The sequence below is a fragment of the Nerophis ophidion genome, linkage group LG08, assembly GCF_033978795.1.
Source record: "Nerophis ophidion isolate RoL-2023_Sa linkage group LG08, RoL_Noph_v1.0, whole genome shotgun sequence".
NCBI lineage: Eukaryota > Metazoa > Chordata > Actinopteri > Syngnathiformes > Syngnathidae > Nerophis > Nerophis ophidion.
In genome coordinates, this window is record NC_084618.1 from 3,612,039 (window position 1) to 3,629,538 (window position 17,500).

Sequence of the window (17,500 nt, forward strand, 5' to 3'; positions counted from 1 at the left end):
TAACGTGGACCCCGACTTAAACAAGTTAAAAAACTTATTCCGGTGTTAAAATTAGGTGGTTAATTGTACGGAATATGTACTATACTGTGCAATATACTAATAAAAGTTTCAATCAATCAAACTATCCGTCGCCACCCCAGTGATAGCAGACATTGTACAGTAAGTGATTGTTTTATTATGTTGGTGGCTTGTTTATGCTGTTTAGCGCTTAGCAATACTGCGACATGATGCTTCGTGTTTGTTGTTAGAGGGAAAAGCGAATGTTGTGAGACGTCTGCGAAATTAATACGCCGCCATATGCTTAAAATAACCAAAATATGTAAATATTACATGTTATTAATGTTGACCCCGACTTAAACAAGTATAAAAACGTATTTGGGTGTTACCATTAGGTGGTCAATTGTACGGAATATGTACTATACTGTGCAATCTGGTAATAAAAGTTTCAATCAATCAATCAATCAAACCATCCGTCGCCACCCCAGTGATAGCAGACATTGTACAGTAAGTGATTGTTTTATTATGTTGGTGGCTTGTATATGTTGTTTGGCGCTTCGCAATACTGCGACATGATGCTTTGTTTGTTGTTGAAGGGAAAAGCAAATGTTGTGAGATGTCTGCGAAATTAATACGCCGCCATATGCTTAAAAAGACCAAAATATGTAAATATTACATGTTATTGATTAACGTGGACCCCGACTTAAACAAGTTGAAAAACTTATTCCGGTGTTAAAATTAGGTGGTTAATTGTACGGAATATGTACTATACTGTGCAATCTACTAATAAAAGTTTCAATCAATCAAACCATCGGTCGCCACCCCAGTGATAGCAGACATTGTACAGTAGGTGATTGATTTATTATGTTGGTGGCTTGTATATGCTGTTTAGTGCTTAGCAATAGTGCCACATGATGCTTCGTGTTTGTTGTTGAAGGGAAAAGCGAATGTTGTGAGATGTCTGTGAAATTAATATACCGCCATATGCTTAAAATAACCAAAATATGTAAATATTACATGTTATTAATGTGGACCCCAACTTAAACAAGTATAAAAACGTATTCGGGTGTTACCATTAGGTGGTCAATTGTACGGAATATGTACTATACTGTGCAATCTACTAATAAAAGTTTCAATCAATCAAACTATCCGTCGCCACCCCAGTGATAGCAGACATTGTACAGTAAGTGATTGTTGTATTATGTTGGTGGCTTGTATATGCTGTTTAGCGCTTAGCAATACTGCGACATGATGCTTCCTGTTTGTTTTTAGAGGGAAAAGCGAATGTTGTGAGACGTCTGCGAAATTAATACGCCGCCATATGCTTAAAATAACCAAAATATGTAAATATTACGTGTTATTGATTAACTTGGACTCCGACTTAAACAAGTTGAAAAACTTGTTCAGATGTTACCATTTAGTGGTCAATTGTACGGAATATGTAATATACTGTGCAATTTAGTAATGAAAGTTTCAATCAATCAATCAATCAGTCAATCAAAACATCCGTCGCCACCCCAGTGATAGCAGACATTGTACAGTAAGTGATTGTTTTATTATGTTGGTGGCTTGTAAATGCTGTTTAGCGCTTAGCAATACTGAGATATGATGCTTCGTGTTTGTTGTTGAAGGGAAAAGCAATTTTGTGAGATGTCTGCAAAATTGATACGCGGCTATATGCTTAAAATGACCAAAATATGTAAATATTACATGTTATTGATTAAACATGTTGAAAAACATATTCGGGTGTTACCCTTTAGTGGTCAATTGTACGGAATATGTACTGTACTGTGCAATCTACTAATAAAGGTTTCAATCAATCAGTCAATCAAACCATCCGTCGCCACCCCAGTGATAGCAGACATTGTACAGTAAGTGATTGTTGTATTATGTTGGTGGCTTGTATATGCTGTTTAGCGCTTAGCAATACTGCGACATGATGCTTCCTGTTTGTTTTTAGAGGGAAAAGCGAATGTTGTGAGACGTCTGCGAAATTAATACGCCGCCATATGCTTAAAATAACCAAAATATGTAAATATTACATGTTATTAATGTGGACCCCGACTTAAACAAGTTAAAAAACGTATTCCGGTGTTACCATTAGGTGGTCAATTGTATGGAATATGTACTATACTGTGCAAACCAATAATAAAAGTTTCAATCAATCAATCAAACTATCCGTCGCCACCCCAGTGATAGCAGACATTGTACAGTAAGTGATTGTTTTATCATGTTGGTGGCTTGTATATGTTGTTTAGCGCTTAGCAATACTGCGACATGATGCTTCGTGTTTGTTGTTGAAGGAAAAAGCGAATATTTTGAGATGTCTGCGAAATTAATACGCCGCCATATGCTTAAAATGACCAAAATATGTAAATATTACGTGTTATTGATTAACTTGGACTCCGACTTAAACAAGTTGAAAAACTTGTTCGGATGTTACCATTTAGTGATCAATTGTACGGAATATGTACTATACTGTGCAATCTAGTAATAAAAGTTTCAATCAATCAATCAATCAATCAATCAATCAATCAAACCATCCGTCGCCACCCCGGCGATAGCAGACATTGTACAGTAAGTGATTGTTTTATTATGTTGGTGGCTTGTAAATGCTGTTTAACGCTTAGCAATAATGCGACATGATGCTTCGTGTTTGTTTTTGAAGGGAAAGGCAATGTTGTGAGATGTCTGCAAAACTGATACGCCGCTATATGCTTAAAATGACCAAAATATGTAAATATTACATGTTATTGATTAAACACGTTGAAAAACATATTCAGATGTTACCATTTAGTGGTCAATTGTACGGAATATGTACTATACTTTGCAATCTACTAATAAAGGTTTCAATCAATCAATCAATCAAACCATCCGTCGCCACCCCAGTGATAGCAGACATTGTACAGTAAGTGATTGTTTTATTATGTTAGTGGCTTGTAAATGCTGTTCAGCGCTTAGCAAAACTGCGACATGATGCTTCGTGTTTGTTGTTGAAGGGAAAAGCGAATGTTGTGAGATGTCTGCGAAATGAATACGCCGCCATATGCTTAAAATGACCAAAATATGTAAATATTACATGTTATTAATGTGGACCCCGACTTAAACAAGTTAAAAAAACGTATTCCGGTGTTACCATTAGGTGGTCAATTGTATGGAATATGTACTGTACTGTGCAATCTTGTTATAAAAGTTTCAATCAATCAATCAAACCCTCCGTCGCCACCCCAGTGATAGCAGACATTGTACAGTAAGTGATTGTTTTATTATGTTGGTGGCTTGTATATGCTGTTTAGCGCTTAGCAATACTGCGACATGATGCTTCGTGTTTGTTGTTGGAGGGAAAAGCGAATTTTGTGAGACGTCTGCGAAATTAATACGCCGCCATATGCTTAAAAAGACCAAAATATGTAAATATTACATGTTATCAAGCCTGGGCTGATAACAATTTTTGCTTGCAATATATTGACCGACAAATTATTGCTGACAGACAATATTATTGTCAACAGTATTTTGAAACCACTGATGAAATAACAATACATAATAATAATAATAATAATTAAAATAATGCAAGTACACCTTTTCAAACGCAATAAACTTGTATTTATTGTATATTTTACCATTATGATTAAATATATTTATCGTCTTCAATTTTAATTTGTCTGATGTTTATTTTTTATACATCCAAATTAGGTGATCGTTTCCACTCACGTCCGGTTACAGACGCCTCCGTCTATTTCAACGCGACAATGTGGAGTTTATATCGATTACTTTGCGCAAAGTCAGCAATTAGCGGTAAATGTGAATACTGTATCCTAGTTATTGAGACATGAGTATGTTTACAGAGGTTTAAATTACGGGGTGAAGTTTTAATAGCGAGTTTTCAACACTAGTACGCCGTCTATAATTGCATCAAGGCTGGGTTATCAATCACAGTTTTTTACACCATTTTAATTCAAAGCAGTAATACTGACTGTTGGGAGTTTTACAGATATTATTTTTGTTACTATGAACGTTTATATGCATGTAGCACGAACGCTCGCAATGCAGAGAATGGCCGCCACTTGCACATGGCGATTATTAAAGGGGAACATTATCAGCAGACCTATGTAAGCGTCAATATATACCTTGATGGTGCAGAAAAATGACCATATATTTTTTTAACCCATTTCCGAACTCTAAATGGGTGAATTTTGGCGAATTAAACGCCTTTTTGTTTATCTGACTTTTTGCAATGACGTCAGAACGTGACGTCACCGAGGTAACACGCCATTTTCATTTTCAACACATTACAAACACCGGGTCTCAGCTCTGTTATTTTCGACTATTTTTTGGAACCTTGGAGACATCATGCCTCGTCGGTGTGTTGTCGGAGGGTGTAACAACACTAACAGGGAGGGATTCAAGTTGCACCACTGGCCCCAAGATGCCAAAGTGTCTGCCGCCAGACCCCCATTGAATGTACCAAAGTTTCTGCACATTTGACCGGCGATGACAGACATGGCACAGAGATGTATGGATAACCTGTAGATGCATTTGCAACGATAAAGTCAACTAAATCACAAAGGTGAGTTTTGTTGATGTTGTTGACTTATGTGCTAATCAGACATATTTGGTCGCGGCGTGACTGCCAGCTAATCGATTTTAACATGTTATGCTAATCGATGCTAACATGCTATTTACCGGGGGTGCTAAAGCAGACATGGCACAGAGATGTATGGCATTTCCAAGATGGCGGCGCCCGGAAGGGCTGCGACATTGAGGAGCTCCTGCTAAATCTAGAACATTTGGCAAAAATACTGGACAATTCTACAAACTTTATGGCTGGCTCACATCGTGGTCACTCCGTGATCACGTACACCCGCCAGACACTTCTGGATGTGAACATATCTGGCCGTTTTGGACTGATAGACGCGTGCGTGCTAAACGTGCTAACTAGCATGGGAATACTTCGCCGGCTACATCCAGCGGCCTGTGAAGCAGGGGAGTATAGTAGCAGCGGGGGCCGTCTACGGAGCAGACGCCAGCGGTGTGATCGGAAACGCGGATGTCGAGCGGGGCTAAAAACAAAGCAGAAGGCTAATCCCCACAGAACACCACTTCCCTCCATCCTGAAGCCGGATTTAAATGGAAGATGCGAGACTACTGGTCTCTGTAAGGAGTCAGTTAAATTAGAACAAGTTTTTTCTGCTTTGATTGTTTCAGAGTTGGACATGTGTTCTACTGAGGTGGCAAACTATGATGCTTGCAGTTTATCAAAGCAACAAACAAACAATCGGAACATGCGTTCTACTGAGTTGGCAAACTATGATGCGTGCAGTTTATCAAAGCAACAAACAAACAATCGGAAAATTCCCGTTCATCATTGTCACCGACGTCCCACTGGGTGTGAGTTTTCCTTGCCCTTATGTGGGCCTACCGAGGATGTCGTAGTGGTTTGTGCAGCCCTTTGAGACACTAGTGATTTAGGGCTATATAAGTAAACATTGATTGATTGATTGATTGATAACCTGCAGATGCATTTGCAACTATAAAGTCAACGGAATCACAAAGGTGAGTTTTGTTGATGTTGACTGCCAGCTAATTGATGCTAACATGCTACGCTAATCGATGCTAACATGCTATTTACCGGCGGTGCTAAAGCAGACATGGCACAGAGATGTATGGCTAACCTGTAAATGCATTTGCAACTATATTACGTTTCCTTCCACCCACATTTAATGCGAAACAAACACTTAACAATCGACGGATTTAAGTTGCTCCAGTGTCACGAGATGCCAAAGTCCTGATCGTTTGGTCCGCACATTTTACCGGCGATGCGAACGCTGCTATTCGGCCATGCTATGGCTATGAATAGCGTCAATAGCTATTCGCTCAATAGTTTAAGTTTCTTCTTCAATACTTTCATACTCCAACCATCTGTTTCAATACATGCGTAATCTGTTGAATCGCTTAAGTCGCTGAAATCCGAGTCTGAATCCGAGCTAATGTCGCTATATCTTGCTGTGGTATTCGCCATTGTTTGTTTGTATTGACAGCCCTGTATGATGTCACAGGGAAATGAACAGTGTCTTGGCAGAGAGCGAAAAAAAGGCACTTTAAAGCTTTTTTTAGGGATATTCCGGGACCGGTAAAATTTTGAAAAAAACTTCAAAAAATACAAGAAGGGAATTGATTTTTATTGTTTTTAACCCTTTTGAAATTGTGATAATGTTCCCCTTTAAGGCTGGGAAACTAGTGGAGTTTATTTTCATTTATCGTTTGAGTAACCTACTTATCGAACGTCAGCCCAAATGTGACAGTTACTACATTAAATATAAGCTTACAGGATGTATACAAAGTGATAATGGAGGTATTTGGATGTTTTTTTTAGATATCTTTATAGACACAATAGAGCGACTCCTATTAGCTGACTTTTGCTAGCATTTATTTATGAGTTAGAATGCATTAAAGAAGAAAAACATGTGTTTTTGTCTCATATTAGGATTGTGAATGATGGACAAAATTCCCCAAAAAAGCGTGGTTACCCTTTAATAGTATTTCAATATAGGGGGGCGTGAAAAGATGATGTCCCCTAGTGGGGGGCGTGATCAAAAATAATGGAGAACCACCGGTCTAAGTCTGGTTTGGTTTGCTGGCGAATCTTGGCAAAGGTCGGAGTACAGTAGTACTAGAATCCGGTCAATGCGTGGCGACAACAAACCGGCTGACCTTTGATGGAGTCAACAAAGCAACTATTGATGTCAGTTTTTAATTTAACTAATTTGGACTAAACTTTTTGTTATACTGTTTAGTGTCCAAAATATGTATTTTTACGATTTCATTCATTATTCGAGTAAGTGACTTATCGAACGTCGACCCAAATGTGACAGTTACTACATTAAATATAAGTTTACAGGATGTATATAAAACGATAATGGAGGTTTTTTTAAGAGCTCTTTATAGGCAGAATAGAGAAACTCCTGTTAGCCGACTTTTGCTAGCATTTATTTAGGAGTTAGAATGCATAATAAAGAAAAACATGTGTTTTTGTCTCATATAAGGAGTGTGAATGATAGACAAAATTGCCAAAAAAAAAGCATGGTTCCCCTTTAATAGTGTTTCAATTAAAGGGGGGCGTGAAAGGATGATGTCCACAAGTGGGGGGCGTGATTAAAAATAGAATGAATCGTTCGAGTAACTGACTTATCGAACGTCGGCCCAAATGTGACAGTTAGTACATTACATAGATGCTTGAAGTATGTATATAAAACGATAATGGAGGTTTTTGGATGTTTTTTAGATCTCTTTATAGGCGGACTAGAGCGACTCCTATTAGCTGACTTTTGCTAGCATTTATTTATGCGTTAGAATGCATAAAAAAAGAAAAACATGTGTTTTCGTGTCATATTAAGATTGTAAGTGATAGACAAAAATAAAAAAGCGTGGTTACCCTTTAATAGTGTTTCAATTAAGGGGGGCGTGAAAAGATGATGTCCCCTAGTGGGGGGCGTGATCAAAAATAATGGAGAACCACCGGTCTAAGTCTGGTTTGGTTTGCTGGCAAATCTCGGCAGAGGTCGGAGTACAGTAGTACTACAAACCCCGTTTCCATATGAGTTAGGAAATTGTGTTAGATGTAAATATAAACAGAATACAATGATTTGCAAATCCTTTTCAAGCCATATTCGGTTGAATATGCTACAAAGACAACATATTTGATGTTCAAACTCATAAACTTTTTTTTTTTGCAAATAAAAATTAACTTAGAATTTCATGGCTGCAACACGTGCCAAAGTAGTTGGGAAAGGGCATGTTCACCACTGTGTTACATCACCTTTTCTTTTAACAACACCCAATAAATGTTTGGGAACTGAGGAAACTAATTGTTGAAGCTTTGAAAGTGGAATTCTTTCCCATTCTTGTTTTATGTAGAGCTTCAGTCCTTCAACAGTCCGGGGTCTTGTTGTCGTATTTTAGGCTTCATAATGCGCCACACATTTTCCGTGGGAGACAGGTCTGGACTGCAGACGGGCCAGGAAAGTACCCGCACTCTTTTACTACGAAAACCACGCTGTTGTAACACGTGGCTTGGCATTGTCTTGCTGAAATAAGCAGGGGCGTCCATGAAAGCGTTGCTTGGATGACAACATATGTTGCTCCAAAACCTGTATGGACCATTCAGCATTAATGGTGCCTTCACAGATGTGTAAGTTACCCATGCCTTGGGCACTAATGCACCCCCATACCATCACACATGCTGGCTTTTCAACTTTGCGCCTAGAACAATCCGAATGGTTATTTTCTCTTTGTTCCAGAGGACACCATGTCCTCTGCTTCCAAATATAATTAGAAATGTGGACTTGTCAGACCACAGAACACCTTTCCACTTTGCATCAGTCCATCTTAGATGAGCTCGGGCCCAGGATACTGTTAATAAATGGGTTTGGCTTTGCATAGTAGAGTTTTAACTTGCACTTACAGATGTAGCGACCAACTGTAGTTACTGACAGTGGTTTTATGAAGTGTTTCTGAGCCCATGTGGTGATGTCCTTTACACACTGATGTCGGTTTTTGATGCAGTACCGCCTGAGGGATCAAAAGTCCGTAATATCATCGCTTACGTGCAGTGATTTCTCCAGATTCTCTGAATTTTTTGATGATTTTACAGACCGTAGATGGTAAAATCCCTAAATTCCTTGCAATAGCTTGTTGAGAAAAGTTTTTCTAAAACTATTCGACAATTTGCTTAAAAATGGTGACCCTCGCCCCATCCTTGTTTGTGAATTACTTAGCATTTCTTGGAAGCTACTTTTTTACCCAATCATGGCACCCACCTGTTCCCAATTAGCCTGCACACCTGTGGGATGTTTCATATAAGTGTTTGATGAGCATTCCTCAACTTTATCAGCATTTATTGCCACCTTTCCCACCTTTTTCTTCATGTGTTGCTGGCATCAAATTCTAAAGTTAATGATTATTTGGACACAAAAAAAATGTTTGTCAGTTTGAACATCAAATATTAGATTAAATAGTATTTTATTTATTCCTTCAGGAAAATTTAAAAAGGGAGTCTACCATCTACGGTCTGTAAAATCATCAAAAAATTCAGAGAATCTGGAGAAATCACTGCAGGTGAGCCATGATATTACGGACCTTTGAGCCCTCAGGCGGTACTGCACCAAAAACCGACATCAGTGTGTAAAGGACATCACCACATGAGCTCAGAAACACGTCATAAAACCACCGGAAGGCAAAGCTCTCAATTTACCGGTCGATCTACGTTCCCATCCTCACCTATGGTCATGAGCTTTGGGTCATGACCGAAAGGATAAGATCACGGGTACAAGCGGCCCAAATGAGTTTCCAGGTCTCGCCCTTAGAGATAGGGTGAGAAGCTCTGCCATCCGGGAGGAACTCAAAGTAAAGCCGCTGCTCCTCCACATGGAGAGGAGCCAGATGAGGTGGTTCGGGCATCTGGTCAGGATGCCACCCGAACGCCTCCCGAGGGAGGTGTTTAGGGCACGTCCAACCGGTAGGAGGCCACGGGGAAGACCCAGGACACGTTGGGAAGACTATGTCTCCCGGCTGGCCTGGGAACGCCTCAGGATCCCCCTGGGAAGAGCTAGACGAAGTGGCTGGGGAGAGGGAAGTCTGGGTTTCCCTGCTTAGGCTGCTGCCCCCGCGACCCGACCTCGGATAAGCGGAAGATGGAAAATTTAAAAAATATGTTGTCTTTGTAGCATATTCAACTGAATATGGGTTAAAAAAAGATTTTCAAATCATTGTATTCGGTTTATATTTACATCCAACACAATTTCCCGACTAATATGGAAACGGGGTTTGTAGAATCCGGTCAATACGCGGCGACAACAAACCGGGTCAAAATAGACCACGGCTGACCTTTGGTGGAGTCAACAAAGCAACTATTGATGTCGGAAAGAAAAAAAAAAAGAAAGACATTTCTTTTTTCCATGACTTCAACACGCAAGAAGGCCCCCGGCCAGACATACCCAGTCCTCGTAGTGCCGGGTCCCGTTCTGCAGCAGGTCCTCCAGCTGGATGGTGCAGTTGGCCACGAAGTCGTCGTAGCCGATGGGCGCGTCGTGGAAGACGGACAGCTCCAGGCTGCGTCCCTCGCGGACCTCGGTGCAGAACTCCTGGTGCCAGGCGGGGCTGTTGGTCTTGGTGCGGGTGGCCGTCTGGCCCAGCCGGGTCTGGTCCAGGTTGAGGGCCAGGTAGGGGTCCAGCAGGAAGGAGCCGCTCTTGCCCACGGCGTGACGCAGGGCCCAGGGGGTGGGCTTGAGGTCCACCGCCTCGCACACCCGCACCTTGAGGAGGCCACTGAAGACTGGCATGGCTGCCAACTAGTGTGTGTTTTTACTTGTGTGTGTGTGTGTGTGTGTGTGTGTGTGTGTGTGTGTGTGTGTGTGTCACTACACCGTCCTGCTACATTCCACACTGACGCGTGGACCTTCAGCCATGGCACAAGTGTGGGGATGACGATGACGGATGAAGATGTCCCACTCGTGTTTGTTTACGAGCGGAAACAGGCCGGGGATCCGAACAGGCGGAGAGCGGGAACGCCGACTGGCGGCCTCCGACGTCCCCTGGAGCTCGTCTTCCCCCGCCCGCCCCAGTCCCTCTCTCGCCGTCCACGGTGCGGGTCAGGGCGGGGGAGAGCGAGAGCAGCCGCGCCTAGCCATCCGGGATTGGCGCTCCGGTCTCCAGCCCCCCCGAGTCCGGGGCTGCCTCCCCTCGAAGGGATGATAATCCCCCGCGGATTGGAGCTGGCTTTCCCCCGCTCGACTCGAGCTCGCTTCTCGGCTGCGGGAGAACCGCAGTGCCGCGGTGTGGTTGTTTTTTTGTTGTTGTTTTTTGGGGTTTTTTTACTCACAAACCGCCTCCGTCCATCGCGGCGTCGCTTCGTGGTCGTTCGGTTTTTCCTCCGCCTGCCGTTCTTCGGTGGCTCCGCGCGCGCGTCCGTCGGTTGGGTCGGTCCGCCCCTCGTTTGCTTCCCGTCCCCTCTCGGACGCGCGCTTACTGCAGGAAATGCGCAAAACGCGTCACTCCGTCGGCGGCGCGCACGCAAGAGGTGGGCCGGGCGCGTGCTCGTGAGTGACCAGACTACTAAAGGCGTGGGCGATACAGCAGATCGATAAAAGAGTTAATCAACCATTTTTTTTATGTCATTATTTTGGACCAAACATTTTGTTGAACAAAATATGAATTTTAAACCGCACATTCTAAAAAAAAAATGTGTTTTTAAAAAACGTAAAAAAAAATAGAAAAACTAAACTTTTATCGATTTGCTGTATCAGACAGCAGATCGATAAAAGAGTTAATCAACCATTTTTTTATGTCATTATTTTAAACTAAACATTTTGTTGAAGAAAATATGAATTTTAAACCGCACATTCTTAAAAAAATGTGTTTTTAAAAAACGTAAAAAAAAATAGAAAAACTAAACTTTTATCGATTTGCCGTATCAGACAGCGGATCGATAAAAGAGTTAATCGACCATTTTTTTCATGTCGTTATTTTAGACTAAACATTTTGTTGAAGAAAATATGAATTTCAAACGGCACATTCTAAAAAAAAATGTGTTTTTAAAAAACGTAAAAAAAATAGAAAAACTAAACTTTTATCGATGTGCTGTATCAGACAGCAGATCGATAAAAGAGTTAATCAACCATTTTTTTATGTCATTATTTTGGACTAAACATTTTGTTGAACAAAATATGAATTTTAAACCGCACATTCTAAAAAAAATGTGTTTTTAAAAAACGTAAAAAAAATTGAAAAACTAAACTTTTATCGATCTGCTGTATCAGACAGCAGATTGATGAAAGAGTTATTAATCAACCATTTTTTAATGTCATTATTTTGGACTAAACTTTTTATAATAAAAAATATGCATAGTTTTAATGATACATTCTAGAAAAAAATACTGTATTTTTAAAAATCGTAAAAAACGAGAAAAACAAAACTTATCGATTTGCTGTATCAGACAGCAGATCGATAAAAGACTTTATCAACCTTTTTTTTAATGTCATTATTTTGGACTAAACATATAGTTGAACAAAATATGAATTTTTAACGGCACATTCTAAAAAAACCTGTGTTTTTAAAAAACGTAAAAAAAATATATAAACTAAACTTTTATCGATGTGCTGTATCAGACAGCAGATCGATAAAAGAGTTAATCAACCATTTTTTTTTATGTAATTATTTTGGACTAACCTTTTATAATAAAAAAAATATGTATTTTTAATGACACATTCTAAAAAAAATACTGTATTTTTATAAAAACGAGAAAAACATAACTTTCATCGATGTGCTGTATCAGACAGCAGATCGATAAAAAAGTTATTAATCAACCATTTTTTAATGTCATTATTTTGGACTAAACTTTTTATAATAAAAATATGCATAGTTTTAATGGTACATTCTAGAAAAAATACTGTATTTTTAAAAATCGTAAAAAACAAGAAAAACAAAACTTTTATCGATTTGCTGTATCAGACAGCAGATCGATAAAAGAGTTAATCAACCATTTTTTTATGTCATTATTTTGGACTAAACTTTTTATAATAAAAATATGCATAGTTTTAATGATACATTCTAGAAAAAATACTGTATTTTTAAAAATCGTAAAAAAAATAGAAAAACTAAACTTTTATCGATTTGCTGTATCAGACAGCAGATCGATAAAAGACTTTATCAACCTTTTTTTTAATGTCATTATTTTGGACTAAACATTTTGTTGAACAAAATATGAATTTTAAACCGCACATTCTAAAAAAAAAGTGTTTCTAAAAAACATTAAAAAAAATAGAAAAACTAAACTTTTATCGATTTGCTGTATCAGACAGCAGATCGATAAAAGAGTTAATCAACCATTTTTTTTCATGTCATTATTTTGGACTAACCTTATATAATAAAAAAATATGTATTTTTAATGACACATTCTAAAAAAATACTGTATTTTTATAAAAACAAGAAAAACATAACTTTCATCAATCTGCTGTATCAGACAGCAGATTGATGAAAGAGTTATTAATCAACCATTTTTTTATGTCATTATTTTGGACTAAACTTTTTAGTATAAAAATTGTTATTAATTAGTTTTGATGATACATTCTAGAAAAAATACTGTATTTTTAAAAAACGTAAAAAAAATAGAAAAACTAAACTTTTATCGATTTGCTGTATCAGACAGCAGATCGATAAAAGGGTTAATCAACCATTTTTTTATGTCATTATTTTGGATTAAACATTTTGTTGAACAAAATATGAATTTTAAACCGCACATTCTAAAAAAAAAAGTGTTTCTAAAAAACGTAAAAAAAAATAGAAAAACTAAACTTTTATCGATTTGCTGTATCAGACAGCAGATCGATAAAAGAGTTAATCAACCATTTTTTTCATGTCATTATTTTGTACTAACCTTATCCATCCATTTTCTACCGCTTATTCCCTTTCGGGGTCGCGGGGGGCGCTGGCGCCTATCTCAGCTACAATCGGGCGGAAGGCGGGGTACAACCCGGACAAGTCGCCACCTTATCTCAGGGCCAACACAGATAGACAGACAACATTCACACTCACATTCACACACTAGGGACCATTTAGTGTTGCCAAACTAACCTTATATAATAAAAAAAATATGTATTTTTAATGACACATTCTAAAAAAAATACTGTATTTTTATAAAAACGAGAAAAACATGACTTTTATCGATCTGCTGTATCAGACAGCAGATCAATAAAAGACTTAATCAACCATTTTTATTGTCATTATTTTGGACTAAACTTTGTGTTGTACAAAATATGCATTTTTAACGGCACATTCGGAAAAAAACTGTGATTTTAAAAAACGGAAAAAAGGAGAAAAACAAAACTTTTATCGGTCTACTGTATCAGACAGCAGATCAATAAGAGAGTTAATCAACCATTTTTTTATGTCATTATATTGGACTAACCTTTTTATTATAAAAAATATGTATTTTTGATGGCACGTTAGAAAAAAAAATACAGTATTTTTAAAAAAAAACGTGAACAACGAGAAAAAACAAAACTTTTATCGATCTGCTGGATAAAAGAGTTAATCAACCATTTTTTTAATATCATTATTTTAGGACTACACTTTTTGTTGTACTGTTTACTGTCCAAAATATGTATTTTTCTTTAAAACTGTCATTGCTCAGAAAAATAATACTAGAATAGAATTGGATGTTGTTATGAATCATTGACCTATGACCAGACTACTAGGAAATGGACGATACAGGCCGTATCGCCCATTTCTTTTATCCATCTGATGTATCGTACAGCAGATCGATAAAAGACTTAATCAATCTTTTTCTTTAATGTAATTATTTTGGACTCAACTTTTGGTTGTATTGTTTAGTGTCCAAAATATGTATTTTTAACGGCACATTCTAATATATATATATATATATATATATATATATATATATATATATATATATATATATATATATATATATATATATATATATATATATATACTGTAAAAAAGTTGCAATGTTGACTTTGATAACACAAAACTGCCATGCAGTCTGTTTTTGTTTGAAACTGTCATTTCTCAAAAAATAATACTAAACTACAATTTGATCATTGGGACAAGCAGTACAAAATGGATGGATGGATGGACCGATGACCAGACTACTAGAGAATGGACGATACAGAAAATCGATAAAAGAGTAAATCAACCACTTTTTTTTAATGTAATTATTTTTGGAATATTTTTTTGTTGTACTGTTTTGTGCCCAAAATATGTATTTTAACAGCACATTCTTAAAAAAACAAAACAAAAAAAAACGTATTTTTAAAAAGACGTAAAAAACGAGAAAAAGTTGCAATGTTGACTCTGATGACACAAAACTGCCATGCAGGCTGTTTTTTTTGTTTGTTTGTTTTTGTTTGAAACTGTCATTTCTCAAAAAATAATACTAAACTAGAATTTGATCATTGGGACAAGCAGTACAAAATGGATGGATGGATGGACCGATGACCAGACTACTAGAGAATGGGCGATACAGAAAATCGATAAAAGAGTAAATCAACCATTTTTTTATGTAATTATTTTTGGAATATATTTTTGTTGTACTGTTTAGTGTCCAAAATATGTATTTTAGCAGCACATTATAAAAAAACAACAACAACAAAAACAAAAAAGTATTTTTTTAAAAACATAAAAAACGAGGAAAAGTTGCAATGTTGACTCTGATTACACAAAACTGCCATGCAGGCTGTTTCTATTTTTAAAAAATGTCATTACTCCAAAAATAATACTAATGATGATCATTGACCTATGACCAGACTACTAGGGAATGGACGATACAGGCCGTATCGCCCATTTCTTTTATCGACCTGATGTATCGTACAGCAGATCGATAAAAGAGTTAATCAACCATTTTTTTAAATGTAATTATTTTTGGACTAAAATTTGTGTTGTACTGTTTAGTGGCCAAAACATGTATTTTTAACAGCACATTCTAAACAAAACCCAAACAAAAACTATATTTTTTAAAAATATGAAAAAAAACGAGAAAAAGTTGCAATGTGGACTCTGATGACGCACAAAAAAATGTTTTCTTTAAATCTGTCATAGCTCAATAAATAATATTAGAAAACAATTATGAAAAATAATAAAAGTAAAATGATAACACCCCCACTTTAGTTTATTCTAGAGTTTGAAAAACATATATTCAAATAATTCAATCAAATGGCTGGGGAGAGGGGAGTCTGGGCTTCCCTGCTTGGGCTGCTGCCCCCGCGACCCGACCTCGGATAAGCGGAAGAAGATGGATGGATATTTAAGTTACTAAACATCCATCCATCCATGATAAAGAAAAACAAAAAGGTCATGAAAAATTCCTTTAAAAAAAAAAAAAAAAAAAAAAAAATTCATACAACCATGAAAGACAAATTAATGTGTACTATAATGCTTTATTTTTTATTTTTTTTAAATTATTTCAGCATTGTTCTTTGCACGTTTTATTGTTATTTTTCTTTATTTCTTTAAGATGGGCTTGTTTTAATATTTTAATATATTTTAACAAATATAATATACAACAAGGGATTATTGTTAGAACATTTTTGAAAAATATTTTGTATGTATGTAGTTTGAAAAAAAGTGAAGAAGACAAGTTTATTTCTATGTTTAGATTGTTAAAATTTCTGCGTCAAATACAATTTGGAGGGGGAAAAAGATACTGCAGCTCAATATCGATACCGACTCTTCTCTACTTCAAATTGATGACATCATTTTGTTATTTTGTCTTTAAATTATTCATAGTTTTAGGGACAATAGAACACAGGAGCGAACGTCATTCTTATTTGTGAACAATAAGCCACAGAGTAGTAAAATAGTTCGTTAAATTCGGTCTTATCACGCTAGTATCGATACAATATGGATACTGCATCCGGTATCGATCTTCCCATGTCAACCGGCCCGGGTCTTGAATGCAGTCAGGCAACTATTTGGACAGCTAAATCACGACAAAAAGGTCTCAACAAGCAAATACCGACTGTTTGTTCACTTCCTACGTTCACTTATTACCAATGTTTACTTAACGACTACTTTTGTAATAACTTCCGTGCGTTTTAATACTCCGAAGTACGTACTAAAGACGACTATACAGACAAACACGGCCATCTGCCGCCCCCTGCTGGCCATTTCTCTCTTGTACCCGAGATTTAATGACGTCACTTTCGGGTTACGTCACGGATGCAGAACAACGCGGTGCGTTCGCGGACATCATGTAAACGCAGCCGTCACGCGTTGCTGCGGTTGTTAAACTGCAAACAACAACGACACAAAAGCGAAACAACAGACTGCACGACAATCGCTTAATGAGTTTAAAGAAAATAGATTGATTTTAAATGTCACGTCATTGCGGGGAGGCTTGCTGTATTTGACTACAAGGTGGCGACGTTCTCCCTTCAGATTTTGGCACCGGTCGTCAAACGTGTCATGGCCAGCCGACATGGCTCAACAAAGCAGAAAGGGTCACTTCATCAGAGAAATATATTGATTAAAAAACAAGTGTGATTTAAGAGATAAGATTGGGGAAATATTTAGATTCTAATTTGTCTCTTCAAGCATGTATTTGCACTGCCTTTTGATCTAACCCAACATGGATTTAAAGATTACAGAGCTACACGGGATTAGCATGTGTGCTAGTGCAGCCTTCACACCACATATTAGCCGTCAGGCGGAGTTAAACTGCCAAGTTTATTTATTTTTATTCATTTTATTTTTCTTAATTTTTTTTATTGATAATCATTATTTTTTTTAATTTTCCAAGTGAAACAGCGTAAACTGGTCATCAATCAGTTAAAGCACAACATTGAGGGGGCGGACACTGCCATCTAGTGGCCAAGACAGTGCATGATGGGTTTACACGTTTTGTTTTCTTTCTTTTAGAACGCCATAAAAAATATAGTACATTTTATTAAAATGGCAGGTCAGTCGCCAGAATTATACCGTAAAAATAAAG

The 17,500-nt window shown here is 37.4% G+C and overlaps 1 protein-coding gene across 1 annotated transcript in view; it reads right to left on the reverse strand.

Annotated features, from left to right (window-relative positions):
- The window catches only part of prkcea (protein kinase C, epsilon a), a 128,330-nt gene extending 117,308 nt beyond the window's left edge, over positions 1-11,022 (reverse strand). The window contains exon 1 of the mRNA XM_061907494.1: positions 9,990-11,022. Within this exon, the coding sequence (XP_061763478.1) occupies positions 9,990-10,334 (345 nt within the window). The 5' untranslated portion in view covers positions 10,335-11,022. The remainder of the gene's footprint in view (positions 1-9,989) is intronic.
- Between the last annotated feature and the right edge of the window lie 6,478 nt (positions 11,023-17,500).